At 36.7% G+C, this 16,055-nt stretch overlaps 1 protein-coding gene across 1 annotated transcript; it reads right to left on the minus strand.

Moving 5' to 3' along the window:
• Positions 1 to 9,454: 9,454 nt before the first annotated feature.
• LOC145061117 (UNC-50 family protein) lies at positions 9,455 to 14,878 on the minus strand. The gene is made up of 10 exons (XM_079008495.1): positions 14,618 to 14,878; positions 12,958 to 13,025; positions 12,536 to 12,561; positions 12,335 to 12,425; positions 11,951 to 12,046; positions 11,790 to 11,858; positions 11,489 to 11,547; positions 11,258 to 11,380; positions 9,805 to 9,876; positions 9,455 to 9,723 (listed from the first exon to the last, which is right to left on the minus strand). Exons 1-10 carry the CDS (start codon positions 14,696 to 14,698, stop codon positions 9,659 to 9,661), a joined length of 750 nt encoding a protein of 249 aa, XP_078864621.1. The 5' UTR covers positions 14,699 to 14,878; the 3' UTR covers positions 9,455 to 9,658.
• Between the last annotated feature and the right edge of the window lie 1,177 nt (positions 14,879 to 16,055).

The following is a 16,055-nucleotide window of genomic DNA, read 5'->3' on the forward strand; positions in this document are numbered from 1 at the left end:
TTCAGTATCAGTTTCAGTTTCAGTTTCAGTTCCAGCTTCAGTAGAACAGCATGCTAGAATAGGACTAAGGATCTAAGATAATGCCTTATGTGCCTGCTTTATGTGTTCAGTTTTATGAGAATTGCATGCTAGTATTGAGTAGACAGCAGTAGGATAGCCTGTTTAGGTTATGCCTGGTAGCACGAGCTTAACATTGTATGCTAGTGTAGTTTCTCGTTATGAGAATAGTTTTGCCTGAGTATGTCTCCTTTATCCGAATGCTGCTTGCTTTGTGCTTTGTGGGACTCTGAGTGATGAGAGTTAGCCATTAGGTGAATATGTTTCATCACATGTGATCAGGGTTGAATAATCTCAGAGTGCTGGATTTGGCCCTATTGTGCAGCTCTCGTTTGAGTCCAACCGTTGTAGGGACGAGTCTTTTACTTGAAGGATTATCTGAGCCTCGTCACATGTGATGGTATTCAGGTGGTGACTAATTGGCATTACTAGGAGGCCTTCAGCAGCTGAGGACTGTGTGGGTAGAGTCAGAGGTTCCCAAGGGCAAGCCTAGGATGAGAGTAGCAGGGATCGGTAGAAGAGTAAAGGGGACTGTGTGGAGTTGAGGTAACTCTTGAGGAAAGTATGGATAGATGTGGAAGGTAGTAGGGGCCCATACTACTGAAAGCAGAGGATCCGTACTCGATTCAAGAGGGGCCAAGACGAAACCAGGAATGGGGTAGTGAGTGAGAAATTCCTCAGCAGTAGTATGTAAATTGATCAGGATTTTGTTATATTTTCAGCATGGTGACGTTGCGCGAGATACCAGTTAGCAGTTCAGGTGTCGAGGAGGGGTCTGGCTCGGGCTTCAGAGCCGGGCAGCTTGATGATCAGATGAGGGATTTCATTTCCGCAGAGATTATGCGCAACATCATTGATCAGACTCCAGTGATTTTCGGTTCAGTCAGAGAGGCCATTGTGGAGCTCATGGGTAGTCATCTTAAGGCCTTAGGGGCCGGGGCAGTTTCAGGACAGTTTGGGGCTCATCTAGAGCCCGATTCTCATGGATCCCAGGGATCCATCAGGAAGGGGAGTCCCATTTTTAGCACTTGTCATCCGGGGTCGGGAGTGAGTGGTCCACCTTACCCCCAAGAGGGTTCCCTGCAGGATTGGATTGCTGCAGAGGTTTCGCGGGCTCTCCAGGAAGAGTTACCAAACACCATTGGGCGTATCACCGATAGTGTGGTCGACGGGATTGAAAGGCGGACCTCAGCTGTCCAGGCAATGGGTGAAATGGTCACTATGACCCATGAGCGGGAGATTGGCTCGGATAGTCAGCTTAGGAAGAGGAAGCGGTCTTCCGGTCTAGGTTGGCAAGATGGGCAGTCGGACACTGTCATAGTGGGTGTCAGAGGCCCGCAAGGTCGAGATAGTTGCACGAGGAAGAAGGGAGCACGAGCTGGCGTGCGCAGCAAGTCTAAGTGTGGCAGATGCGGATGGAAGGGTCACAAACGTCAGGAATGCACAGTAGAAGTAGAGTTATGCCATCGTTGTCATCAGCCTGGCCATGTTAGGGTGAACTGCCCCGTTCAGCGGTTGGGACAGCCTCATTGTCATAGTAGAGTTCGAAAATCAGAGGGATTTGAGGATCCTTCAGAGCAGGTTGCAGGTATGATTCTTTTCCCTCTATTTTATTATTCACAACATTATTGCTATGTTGCTGCATTGATGTCAATAAGCTTATGTGTGGTGTTAGTGTGGCTTGTTCGTGATTATGTTATATGCCATTTGCATACCTTGGATAATTGGTTGGTAGTTAGGGGATGTGCTCTTATGAAGAAGGTTTCGGAGGATGCAGTAACCGTAGCAAGGTTGGGAGAGATTTAGTTCGTTTCGCTAGTTCGGAGTGGTTAGTGTTGGGATGGATTGGTTAGAATCCCTAGCTATGGCAGGCTTGGGTTCCTTAGCAGAATGATTATGGAATGGCAGCAAAGATCGGGATCTCTTTTGAGTGTGAAGTGGCAAGGGGTAAGCAGGATCGAAGTGGGGGAGAACCCTCCGGGTATATATGGATAAGATTCTCGTAGACTCAGAATGAGTGCGCGACCTCTAAGAAGAAATGGTAGTAGCACAGTGATGGATGGATTGAGAAGTTCAGAATTAGGAGTTCGAGAACTTTTCCCAGCAGTTAGTTCATGTAATCGAGATGGTTAGAAGCTGGTTGGGAATCCAAGATTGGAGGACCACCTGTCGGACGCATGAGAGTCGGAATGAAGATCCTGAGAACGGGTAACAAGAGATGTTTTCGTATTAGTAGCCAGTGTCTGAGGCGGCATGCAGGTTGCGTAGATTCAGGACTTGGGAGGTTGGAAACTTCCCAACAATAGCTTCTTGTATCCGGATTAGTAGACGGTTGGTTTGGGAACCAAGCCGAAGGATTCCTCGACGAAGCGCTAAGTATATCAAGGATATAAGATGTCGAGGATGATGCAGAATTCAAAGTCTAAGGACTGTTTTTTTAGAAATCGGGATGAGGAATGACTAGCGGGACTAGGGACAGTCAGGATGTTCTCGAGATAGCAGTAGTAGTGTTGTAAGTCTGCGGGGGTAGCCGTAGCATTCACTAGCAGTCAGATAGCAGTAGTAGTGTTGTAAGTCTGCGGGGGTAGCCGTAGCATTCACTAGCAGTCAGATAGCAGTAGTAGTGTTGTAAGTCTGCGGGGGTAGCCGTAGCATTCACTAGCAGTCAGATAGCAGTAGTAGTGTTGTAAGTCTGCGGGGGTAGCCGTAGCATCCACTAGCAGCCAGATAGTATTAGAGAGTTGTAAGTCCGCAAGCGTAGTCGCAGCCTTTTATCAGATTGGTAGGTAGCATGAGCGCGTGTTAGACGCGGGAAGCAGTTGTACCCACCAGTTCGGGTGCAGCAGTGAGGATATGGGAATCCACGGGTTAGCTTTCGGATTTCCCAAAGGGATCAGTTACGGCTAGGTTAGCAATTTGGACTTTGGATCGTCACATCCGTTATGAGATCAGAGTCGCAGTGGACCATTGGGGTTCGGGTATGTTGTGGGCTACCGTCAGTCTGGGAGCCAATATGTTGTTAGTTGTGGAATGGATGATGTCAGGATGTGACGTATGGATCCGATCGGTTGGATCGGAAGGTTGCGAGAGCCACAGTGTCAGAATAGCTAGTGGAAACTAGTCCTAGAGGAGGATTTCGTTTAGAAGTCGTGGAAGAGACTAAGCGAGGAGTCCCTTGACTCCACAGTTGGGTTGGAGTTCAGTGTTTCAGGCAGCTCAGTGTTTCAGTCAGTTCAGTGTTTCAGGCCGTTCCGCGTCTCAGTCAGTTCAGCATTTCGGGCAGTTTAGTGTTTCAGGCATGTTCGGTATTGCAGGCAGTTCAGTGTTTGGAAGGTTTCAGGGTTCTGGGTCAGTATTGTTTTTGCATTGGAATGCAAGTGCTGACGGTATAGTTGGTTGATTTAGAGTTGGCAAGTCCCTCTCAGCAGGATCAGTTGAGCCTTTTGCCGAGTATAAGTGATTTGTAGGGATGGCTAGGCAGGTAGCTTTTCATTCAGGAGGAAAGGCTCAAGTAAGTAGGAGATGAGTAATCAGGTGGGATAAAAGCAAGCTGGTTCCGGCAGCATCGTTTCGGTAGTGATCGGCACTGTGAGTGGCCGGAGTGATGGGCAAAAGGGTGAGGGATTTTCCAGACAAAGAGTTGGAGGCAGTTCGCAGGCAGTTGACCATGGTAAACTTCGAGGACGAAGTTCAGTTTAAGTGGGGGAGAGTTGTAACACCCAGGATTTTGAAAGCCAAGAAAGTAAAGGAAACCCTAAATTTAAGAGGGACTCGACGAGTCAAAGGAAGGACTCGGCGAGTCGGAGCGGGATCCGGGTCGATAAGAAAGTGACCAACTCGACGAGTCGGCCAAGTGGACTCGGCGAGTCTGGTCTGTGCGAGGAAAACCCTAAATCCGGGGCTTGGAGCCTATTTAAGCATCTTAATCTTCTTCCTAGGGCTCCTTTACAGCCTCTTGCACCCAGAACGCCGCACCTTAAGCCCCCATTGGGTTCATTCAAGCTTCTAGCCATTTTGAGTGGGTTTAAGGAAGAAGAAGGAGTGGGAATCCTTGAAGCATCAGGGAGTGGCTTTGGATCTGAAGTTTGGGAAGCATTTCAGAGCATTGGAAGGTATCAATTCGTTTCTCTCCTCCATATTTTTCCTTGGTTATGAGTTTTGGGGCTTTTAAGCCATGTTTAAGACCAATCTTGAGCTTGAGGTCCAGATCTGAGGTTGCTACCTCAGATCCATGTTTATTTTGGTATGTAATCCCTTAAAGTATCAGCCATTGGGTGGAAATTGGAGTCTCTTGGTCTTAAACCCTAGCTATGGGTGTATTTTTGCCTAGATCTCACTCTCTACACGTAAAGGTTGCAACTTTACGTGGGAAATAGGCTTGGGGAGGGTAGATCTATAGTTTGGAGCTCATGCATGACTCGGAAGTCCTCTGCATGAAAGTGGATCTCAGTGGACTCGACGAGTCCTTCGAGTGGACTCGGCGAGTAGCTTGAAGATGAGGAGGCACTCGACGAGTGGGATGAGCAGCTCGTCGAGTCAGATGAAGATGGGCATGAACTCGGCGAGTTGGATGAACAACTCGTCGAGTTGGATGAAGTTTGTCGTGTGCTCGGCGAGTCTGTTCTTAGACTCGGCGAGTCAGGTCGAGTGGTCCCAAACCCTTCGAGTTAAGACTCGAGTCAGCGAGTCAAGCCAGGACTCAGTGAGTTGGTCAGGACAGGAATCGAGAATCAGTAAACTCGGCGAGTCAGGGGCTGACTCGGCGAGTAGAGTCGCGAGTGGAAGGACTCTGGATTTATGGACTCGGCGAGTCAGCAGGGTGACTCGGCGAGTAGGGTTGACCTGGAAGGTTGACTTTGACCAGAGTCGACTTAGTTGACTGTCAGACTAAGTGTTATATGTATATTGATAGCTCGGAGAGCTAGAGGAGCAGCGGTTCAGGGGATTGTTGAGTAGCAGCCAGAGGTTTATCAGCAGAGCTCAGCAGTTCAGGTGAGTTTCCTTCCAGTAGGAACGGGTCTAAGGCCACAATGCCGGCCCGTTTAGCTAGCAGTAGTTTTCGGATGTTGATCTGATTCAGTAGTTAGTATGTTTGATGCCTTTGTGGCTCAAACAGGATTGATGTGTTATGTGTTCCGGGCTACGGCCCGATGTAGTATGCAGTATATGTGAGTTTATGCTAGTTGATATGTTATGATATGCTGTGTTCAGTTAGCTTCGGACTTCGGTCCGATGGAGGGGACAAGGTCCCAGACAGTTAGCTTCGGACTTCGGTCCGATGGAGGGGACAAGGTCCCAGGCAGTCAGCTTCGGACTTCGGTCTGATGGAGGGGGCAAGGCCCCAGTTAGTTAGCTTCGGACTTCGGTCCGATGTCAGCTTCGGACTTCGGTTCGATGTAGGGGGCAAGGCCCCGTTAGTCCGGACTTCGGTCCGATGCAGTGGGCAAGGCCCAATATGTGCTTTATATGTTTATGTGTGATATGTGGTAGATTGGGGGGGGAGCTCACTAAGCCTTGTGCTTACGGTTTTCAGTTTTGGTTTCAGGTACTCGGTTTTCAACAGAGGAGCTCGGGAAGATTGCAGAGCACACACCATAGTCAGTTAGCCTGGGAATGTTTGACTCTGATAATGATATTATGTTTGAAATTAATACTCAAAAGTTATGTTTGACTTATGATACGTTGTTATAAATCTATTTTAGTAATGTTTTAAAAGAAATTTTTAGTCATGATTTTTGGGTCGTTACAGCAAGACACCGTTGCTTTATCATCTTGTGAGGCTGAGTTCATGGCAGCCACAGCGAGTGCATGTAAAGCAATATGGCTTCAAGATTTTCTTGGGGAAATAATGAACAAAGCACAAGAGAAAGTTATTCTTAGAGTTGATAACAAGTCGGCTATCGAACTAACTAAGAATCCCGTTTTTCATGGAAGGAGTAAACACATTCACACGAGGTTTCACTTCATTCGTAATTGTGTCGAAAGGGAACAAGTGGAGGTGGAATACATTCCCGGTGGAGAACAAAGGGCGGATATTCTTACGAAACCATTAGCTCGAACCAAGTTCAAGGAAATGCGGAGCTTGATCGGGGTCGAAGAATTCTCTAGAAGGACTTAGAGATTCGGGGGTGATTGTTGGAATCCTAAGTCGATGAGGACTTGGAGACCAAGCAATCTAATTTATGGAAAGTTTAATTTATGGCAAGTTGGTCATAAGTTTCCTAGTCTAATACAAGTGGGTATGTTAGGCTATATATACATGTTCATAATCGAGTTTATGATTATGAGAACAGATTGTAAAAACATTGGTTTTGAGTGATTTTCCAATTAATCAAAGAGATATTTTGGTTATTTGTTTTGCATTCTTGTTTTCAAAACATATATTCAAGTTTCAATTTTTTTTAAACTTAAACATTAAAGTCTTATTGTTGTGTTTGTTTTGCAAAAAAAAATGCATATACACACATTCAAATGTGTATATATGGATATATGTGTATATATGGATATATGTGTATATATGGATATCTCAAATCGTCAAATCTTAATGATAGCATAAATATGGCTTAGATGCAGAATTTGGAGGCTAAGGCCGTATTTGATATGCATCTGACCGAGTCAGGTCAGACATTTTTTGCTAACTCGGTCAGACGAAAGGTGTTTGATAGACAAAATATTGACGTCTGACTCGGAAAGAAAGGTCTGACCGAGAAAGAAGTTGGGAGATAGCTGACTCAGAAAGAAAGCAAAGCTTTCCAATAGTACCCTTGGCTTTGATAAAAATTAGCAGCTAATGAAGGTTACATGAATAGAACTTGGGTCTCCTTTGTAGAAACAATGGTGTTTACTAGCAAGCTAAAGGGTTTTTTGTATACATTATTATTATTATTACTATTATTATTATTATTGTAATTATTATTATTATTATTATTATTATTATTATTATTATTATTATTATTGTAATTGTTGTTGTTATTATTATTATTATTATCATCATATTGCATAGAAACGCGTAGAGCATCGGGGTAAAATTGTCATTTTGCACCAGTCAGCACATTCAGTTAGATTTTCAATCAAACAGTATGATTTCTTACTCAGTCAGAATTTCTTACTCAGACAGACATTTCTCAGTCAGTACTTTCTCCATCAGAAACTATCAAACGGGGCCTAAAACGAACTCCAATAATAATACATAAAAGTTGTGAGTTTTAAACACTAAAATAATGTGATCAATCCTACCGCACACTAAAATTGTGTATTTTAGAGGTTGGTTGGAATACTAAAGAGAAAAATTAACATTTAAATGGTATTTTTAATATCCTATTGGAATTGGTCTAATGATAGTCTTCGTTTTGAAAAATGTTAGAGCTAAGATTAGGAGTTTTTGGGTTTTCATATATTTTTTATTTCTTAAACTAACTTAATGTTATATATATATATATATATATATATATATATATATATATATATATATATATATATATATATATATATATATATATATATATATATATATATATATATATATATATATAATCTACAAATGAAGAGTAAGAGCAATATCCACTTACTCACCAACCCTCCAAATAAGAAACTAAGAAAATTTGAATCTATACAAAATTTGTGGTCCATATTTTTAAATGTCGCTTTAAAAAACTTCTATGAGACACAAATGACTTATCAGGAAAGTGATGTAGTCGTGCTCATAATATTATGAATGCATTTCCACCTCCTCCACCACTAAAAAATTAAGTACTTTATGACATAAGGCATGACATATATATATATATATATATATATATATATATATATATATATATATATATATATATATATATATATATATATATATATATATATATATATATATATATATATATATATATATAATTTAATTAAATATATTATAAATGCCAGTTTTGTTATGGCATTTGAGGATAGTACATGAACCATAAGTTTAATTGACTTGTTCCATGTTCATCTCGACAGAAAGGTTGTGCATTAAATGTTTAAAAGGGTTTCTTCTACTTTGAATAATATTTTTCTAGAAACGTTCACCCCAAATGTCCAACTAACGTGGTCAATAATGAGTAAAACAACATGACAATTCGCTGCATAATTTGTGGACTCACTTATGCGATGACTAATTGCAATGTGTGGTCAGTCTTAGATATCCAAAAAAGGTAATAAAACTAACGGTATGATATACAAAAAAAGCATTACAAAACTAGTACTATATTTTATTTTTATTTTTTTTCAAAAGGTTAAATAACCGTATGAAAAACTAACAAGATGCTAGAAAAATCATTATAAAAAAGACAGTTAAAATTGGATTTTAAAGTCATGCAACTCCCTTCACTTTAAGGTTTTTGCTCTCGGTATAAAGCCAAGAATATGATTGTATTGCAATTTTCTTCAACAAAAAAGTCTTTTTTGGCTAAGGTGTTGTTGGATATGTTTTTTTACTGGATTTGATAAAGAGTTGAGTTTGACTCCATATGATTCATATTGTTTGATACCATAATTAAAAGCTTATGATTCAGTTTTATAGCCTCGGATATGACTCTTACCGGGTCTGATAAGAGGTTGGTCTGATAAGATGTTGGATGTGACTCAATCAGATCTGACTCAATCAACAACTCTCAGAACAACTCCTTAATGAGTTAGAAACATAGCAACGTTCCAAAAGATATCATATAGAAGTGAGAATTACCCCACCACAATGCAGTTTGTTTCTAAATGTGGTAGCCAAACAATAATATTAATATAATTGATTAATTGTTTTGTGTTTTCCACGTGATAACATGAATGCCACATGGCACAGAAGATAATCAATATGCATACCTTTGTAGATTTTTTCTGGTAGACAATCGTCGTAAAAGAACACGTCAAACTATGGTAGTAGAATGTTCCATCTAGTTTTGCATTTATCTTTTTTTTTTATTTATTTAAGAACAAAAGGATTTTATAAAAGAACACACTCTAGCAAGCATCTAGAGGCCTAGAGAAACAATTACAATGTGATACTCTTCTATCGACTCCAGCTTTCTTTATCTTTGTAATGAGAAAGAATAGTAGAATCAATAACGACCTTAAGATTTCCACTAATATTTATTTTACAAAAACCTATTATAAAAAACTCACCCTAACAAATAAACCTTTCCAAAAGCTTTGTTTTTAATATTAACAAATTTATACTCATCTATACTTAATGTCAACAAAAATCCGTAATATAATTTGTCATTTTTTAGTACACGTTATACTTCTCGAATCTATATTACTTTACTTAATTATATAATTTTTGTATATTGAATAAAAAATATCTAGTCAAAAAAATTAATAACCACATAATACATCGATGCAAATTAGGGTTTAAAATAAAATGTTATTTAGGACGATATGAAAAGACAATATTAACCCTCACATATGACAATAGATTTTCAATCAAAATGGCATAAGGTGCATTTACACATTTAAGAAAACAAAGCTCTTTGTCGTTTAAGGTAAACTCCTAGCTTCCCTTGTGTATACATTAAGATTCATCACTACCACTCAATTTCTTCTAATATTTCATGTAATTTTCCACATTAAATTCCAATTCAAATCACGACCATTGACTAAAGTAAATGTTCATAATGTATCTCGAAGGATTAAACCCGCTTAAAATCACTGCAAAACAAAAAATTAAAAATTAAAAAAACTATTCACTTCATGGCGTCAAAATTAAATAAGAACAAATGTAACACTTACATATGGGTGTAAAAATGATGACAACGCCAATTGGGTATAAGAAGAAAGTGGTCTTCTCTAAAAACGGAAGCACTGTAACATAAAAAGTATGATTTTTTATATTCATTTATATAAATATAACTTAAAATAATAAAGAAATCTATGTCGAAACGTTGAATTTAAGATGAATTAGGTTTGAAATATATTGAAAATCAAAAGGCGGTGTAAAAGGTAAATGTAGGAAATAAGCACGCTTTAAAGGTGTAGGGTTACCTTGAACTTGTTACCCGATACTAATATAAAAAAAATAATAATAATAAATAAAGTAAGTTGGTAAGATTAAGATATGCTGTTTTTTTAATAGAAAGAAACAAAAATAACTTTATTAAAAGATGTCAGGTTTGACGTCTATAGAATTTTTATAATCGTTCACATTGCTATGAAAAAAAAAATGTATATTCTTTAAAAAATATTTGAAAAGCGTCATCTTAATAAAAAAAAAGTACTTGAAAGGTACTAGGTAGTAACAAAATCTTTTTTCGGATTCACAAGCGTGTAAATCAAAGATATTTCAAATAAATGGATTCATACTATATTAAAAAAATCATTAACTACAGTTATCAAAACTGATTTGTGTTCATTAAAAAAAACGATTTATAATTCATCAAGGAACTTAAAATGAATTCATTTTGTTAAAGATAAAGAGCTTAATTTAACAATTATTTTTTATGCTCGTTTCCGGAAAAATGTGAGGAATAGCAACATAGTTTACTCTGTTTAATCATATGCGCAATGTACTTTATTTTTACCTAAAATAACAACATTTCTTTATTGATCAACATTATTAAAACTGATTTTTTTTTTCAAGAGTAAATATCACAAAAGTCACAGATTTGACCACTTGACCGGTATGGCATGGCATGATGACATGGCATGCTAATGTGTCAAATTGGAAAAAAAAAATTACACAAAAGACAACATTTTTTCACTTTTTTTTAACTTCGACACTAAGTTTTAAATTTTATTTTTCAATTCTAACACACCATTTTTTGTTCACCATTGAACATCATTTTTTCCAATTTTGTTCAAATGGAAAATGGTCAACAGCGAACAAAATTTGAAAAAATGATGTTCGATTTGGAACAAAAAAAAATAATGTCAAATCTAAAACTTGGTGTGAAAATTGAAAAAAGTAAAAACCAAGTGTCTTTTGTGTAATTTTTCTCAATTTTGACACGTCAACATGTCATGTCAGCATGCAACGTCGTCAAAACTGACATGTCATCATGTCAGGTCAGCAGACAACCAGGTTGACCGCTCAAATTGTCAGAATTTTAACAAATTGAAAACGCAGTGTCAAAATCGAATTTTCGTGTAAACTTAGTGACTTTTGTGATATTTAGCCTTTTTCGAATGCAAGGATAAAATGGTCATTTAGTAGATTGTGGATATTAAGGTTAAAGAAAGTTGTTACCATCATAACCTAAAAAGTTGAGGTAGTGATAGTAAGATATGGCGACAGTAAAAATCAGATTTGACAGCAGAAGTGGAACGAATCCATGTGCTACCAGAAGTGGTGATATAAAAAAATGTATCACTGCCATAAAAACCAAAAAATAAAATTATTATTATTATGACTTCATGTATATAATATTTAAATTTTATTAGTAGATAATACAAAAATCATTTAATCCATTTCACTTACCATAAAGCACGATAAACATCGGGAAAAAGGAGTTACAGTGTACATCAAATGCATACAACCTGTACAATAAATATAATACCAAAATTATATACAAAGGGCATTTCTGTAAATTTGTATGAAAATTATACATAAAGGGCATTTCTGTAAATTTGTATGAAAATTATATACAAAGGGCAAGATTAACTATTGGACTAACACTGAGACTGGTGTTAGTAGGAAAGATTGTCACATTCAAAAAAGTATGGAAAAGACGAAAATGCCCTTGTTATTGGAAAAGCAAAAAGAAAGTTTTTGTACTTGCCATTCAACGCGTTGTTCTACCACGTGGCTGTGTGAGGTTTCTTCACGAAGGTAATTATTAGTCACAAACCTTGAAAAAAAACAATTAATGACGTTAAGCATATAAATATTCAAAAATAAGTTTTTAATTTTTATCTAAAAAAGAAAGTGAGAATTGGTTACCAGCAAAATGTAGCAACAATTGCTCCGGCCAATAGAAAATGGACACATGTCACTGATAAAACCACAAAAACAGCATGCCCAGTGCTATGATCATACCTAAAACCACAAATATATACATAAATAGCAATATAGCAAGTGAGTTAATTTTTTTTAATATTATTTGTAAATATAATGTATAGGTTAATCTCTACTTTGAAGATTATTTAATTATAATTGATGAATATTTTTTTGAGTTAATTACAAAAATGACCAAGAATGAAGAATTTATTAAAAAGCTGTGATTTTTATTTCTTTTTGCAAAATGACATCATTTTTGTTATTAAAACTTATATAATTTTTCGAATAATAAAAAGTGTTTAAACTTTTAAAACATCATTAACTTACGCAGCAGAATACGCGACAGCTGAAACTGCCAAGAGAAGAATACAAATTACAATAAAAGCAGGATCATCACGTGCCCACTGGTTTTTTGTTTCTGCAGGGGTAAAAAGGTAAAAATGTAAAATGAAGAAAATATCATGAATTTGCATTATATTATTATTTATATATTCATTATTAGATACACTAAAAAAGAGGTTGACTTACGTTTATGGTACTTGGTGTGCTGATAGCTGCATCCAGTTCATAATTCCCACATTCAAAACATGAAAATTATTGTCATCAGGAAATTCCACAAATCAAACATCTATTTATTTTGCAATATTTAATAGATATAGATATTATTAGCATATTAACAGTTGAATCTTGAATGTAATATTAGTTTCTTTTTTTTTAGATTATTTATCATAACATGTTTAAAAAAATGGGAACCTAGAGGAACACATAACTAAGGTGTTGTTTCCTTTTTACTTAATAGACTTAACGAGGACAGAAGGGTAAAATGGTCATCTACTCACACTTACTGAATAGATCTGAAAACAGCCAAGGATGTAATTTGTAATATTTAATATTTAATATTTAATAGCATAAAGAAGAAAGGGTAAAAGGAATGAAAAAAGGATACTTACACAACTTTTGGTGAGGTGCATAAATGAAGCATTTGCCAGAAAGTGTATTCAATATCCATTTGTTGCCACTGCAATAAAGAAGTTGATAATGCAGATTATAAATTTATTGTCTAAAATAAATTATTGTTATTTTATTTATGAGAGTTTTTAGGCATAATAAGATGGAATGTTATTGCAAAATAAACTCTATAATAAAATGATGGCAATGGCACTCGTGGTGAATACTTAGAATAAGAAAGGGCAAAATAGGAAAGTCACTTAATGAAGTCAAATGGTCAATTAACCCATCTGATACGTATTTTCACCAAACAAGTTTCACATAAATACATTAGAGGGGTGGGAAATTGGAGTCAAATTGAAAAGATTGCAGTAGAAATATTGTTCTTCATTCCTAAGCTTTTAAGCAACAAATTACAGGAAAAGCAAGTGACCAATATAATAGCAAAATAAGTAAATAACAAGCTCAAAATAAGATATGTTCAAGTGTTGAACAGCATGTTATTCATTCAGGATTTATGTATTTCTTTTATGTTGGCATGTGCCTTAGGTATTTAAAGTTGTGAAGATCGAGGACACGAATCCTAATGTTGAAGATCGTTGATTTGAAGACATAATTTGATACCTTGACTTGATTTTAACACCATGATTTTGTATATTTTTTCATCATATGTCTTGTCCTCACTTTGCCAAAGTTGCTAAATCAAAATTTCCCAATACCCATGATTTTGGGTACACCCTTATGTATCTAGGAGTCTATTTGTATGAGAAAGTTTGGCTTTTAGTCTTCCATGACTACTAGATCAAATGCCTCATCAATCTTTACCTTAGATATTAAACTATTGACTTAAACCAAGAAAGTTCATGAAAAGGTCCTTCACTCATTTGTGTGTCCTAAATTAAAACAAGTATTATTGTGTACCTTTTCTAGTAGAACCCATACAGTTTCCATGGTTTTCATTACAGATAAAGGAAATCAACTAATCTACATCTTTGGCCCATTAGTTGCATTAACTTTTTGATCCTTCACTATTCTAGTATTCTACATCTGTCATATCATAGTTTAAAACAGATACACCACTGGCCATAGAATAGCTTATACTTATCTCAACAAGCATAGAAATTCAAGGTAAAGACCACACAAAAGGTATTCACTTTTGGTTTAACCAAGGTTATTGAATACAACCATTTGAAGATGACGACTATAAACCATCAATTATTCCTCCAGAAATCTCCATTTTTATTGTTTCTCAGAGTCAACCTAGGTCAGTTGTAGCTCTTATGGTGATTCCAAAACTTGACTTGAAAGGATCAAAATGCACTTTTAATCACCAACTGGATTGAGTAAGTATGCTGATAATTCACTCTTTATACGACCTTTTACTAATCTAATAGTTACAACTTATGAGTCAAGATACAAGTATATGAACTTCAAATTCCCCCAACGCTGAGCCCCAAGGTACTAGTTAGAATGAACAGAAAAAAGCTAGTCTGTCTCAACCACAATAACTTAACTAATTAATATGCAAAACCCCAATTCTAGCGGAAAAAAAAAAGTTTGAAAGTGAGAAATGATGAGCAACTAGATCAGATCTACAGCAATGTGCAAAATACAAAACAGGTTTTTCAGTATACGGATAGAGAAGAGAGAGAGGATTAGAACCTTGACTATTCTACGGAGGTACTGTGGGAGAATTGGATTGGGGCGAGAGGGCATTCGCCCTTTCGATGAGGTCGGCAACATCCTCCCTTCTGGTTTACTGATTCGTGTACTTCTTCTTCAGTCAGCAACTGGAAATGCACAATTCGATCGATGGTAAACCCCAATTCCAATCGACGCTATGCAAAATTCCGATCGATGATTTGTTCGATCACACACTTCTCGGTCCTCCCTTCGGTCTCTCGATCCCCCTTCGGCCCTTTCCCTGTAATTGTATACACAACATAGTTGATGCAGCTTGAAGTAAACTCATGGGAGTGTTGGGTCATGAAAAGCCCAAGCCCAAGCCCAATCCAAAGTCCAATGGGTTATACTAAAGCCCAGGCCCAAGAAAGTATCCGACTTTGACACTTAAAAGTTAAAACTAGTAGTAGATTATGAGTTAGTGACACATAACCATGTTTGTGTAACCCATGGCAAATAAAAACATATGTTTTTAATGGGTAATATTATAGGTGGATATTTATCTGTTTTTTTAAGAAAATTTGAAATCTGGTCTAGATTTGAGAAAATCTCGATTAGTAATATTTGATTGAGATTAAATCCAATTAACCAGATTAGATTGACCCACCTTAAGATAACAAATATTTTCTTGATTAATTCCTTCTTTCTTAATAACAACAATATAAATCGTCCATGCTGTCACATTTCAGGAGGTTTTGACGTGTTTGATAATCCTTTACAAGAAAACCCAATTTGTCAAATTTAATTGAACATTTTTTGTCACGAATAAAATGGCGAACATAGATAGGATTCTTAATGATATGGGGAGTAATAAGAACATGGATAAAAGATAGAGTAGGATATGGATTAGAACTAAGAAGAATGGAGCCCACATACTTACTAATTGGAATCTTTGAACCATTACCGACTGTTACACAAGAAGATAAAACAATAGTCATGAGTTGAGGTCAATATACTTGCATCCATATGCAAATGAAATGTTGCATTGGAATCCATGTACAATCCACCATTACCAAGTTCATTCAATGACATAGTATTAAACATTTAAGGTATGAAAGTCTCTTGATTCAGAATAATTATAGGTTGATCCATTAAGTGGGTGTTTGGGATAACTTTTAAAAAAAACTTATTAGCTTTTTAGCTTTTTAAAAGGCTAAAAAGCTAAAAAAATGTTTGTCTATTTAAAAGCGTTTTTTAAAACAGCTTTTTGGATGGGAAAAAGTAAAACTTTCAAAAAGCTGGAAAATCCTAGTTTTTTAACTTTTTAACCATTTTACTCCTGAAAAAACAGTTTTATGCATCCAAACATTTTTTAAAATCAGCTTTTCCTAAAAGCTATAAGCTAATAAGCACTTTTTTTAAAAATCACTTTTGACATAAAAAAAAAGATAACTCAAACATACCCTAAACCAAGCCC

The sequence above is a fragment of the Lactuca serriola genome, chromosome 7, assembly GCF_051521515.1.
Source record: "Lactuca serriola cultivar US96UC23 chromosome 7, Lser_US96UC23_V15, whole genome shotgun sequence".
NCBI classification, from domain to species: domain Eukaryota; kingdom Viridiplantae; phylum Streptophyta; class Magnoliopsida; order Asterales; family Asteraceae; genus Lactuca; species Lactuca serriola.

Coding starts and splice junctions, on each gene's coding strand:
- LOC145061117 (XM_079008495.1), bottom strand. CDS start 14,698: ATGTTGCCGACCTCATCGAAAGGGCGAATGCCCTCTCGCCCCAATCCA. Junction 12,562..12,957: donor TGCACCTCACCAAAAGTTGT/GTAAGTATCCTT, acceptor AACTGGATGCAG/CTATCAGCACACCAAGTACC. Junction 11,859..11,950: donor ATTGTTGCTACATTTTGCTG/GTAACCAATTCT, acceptor TTTTTTTTCAAG/GTTTGTGACTAATAATTACC.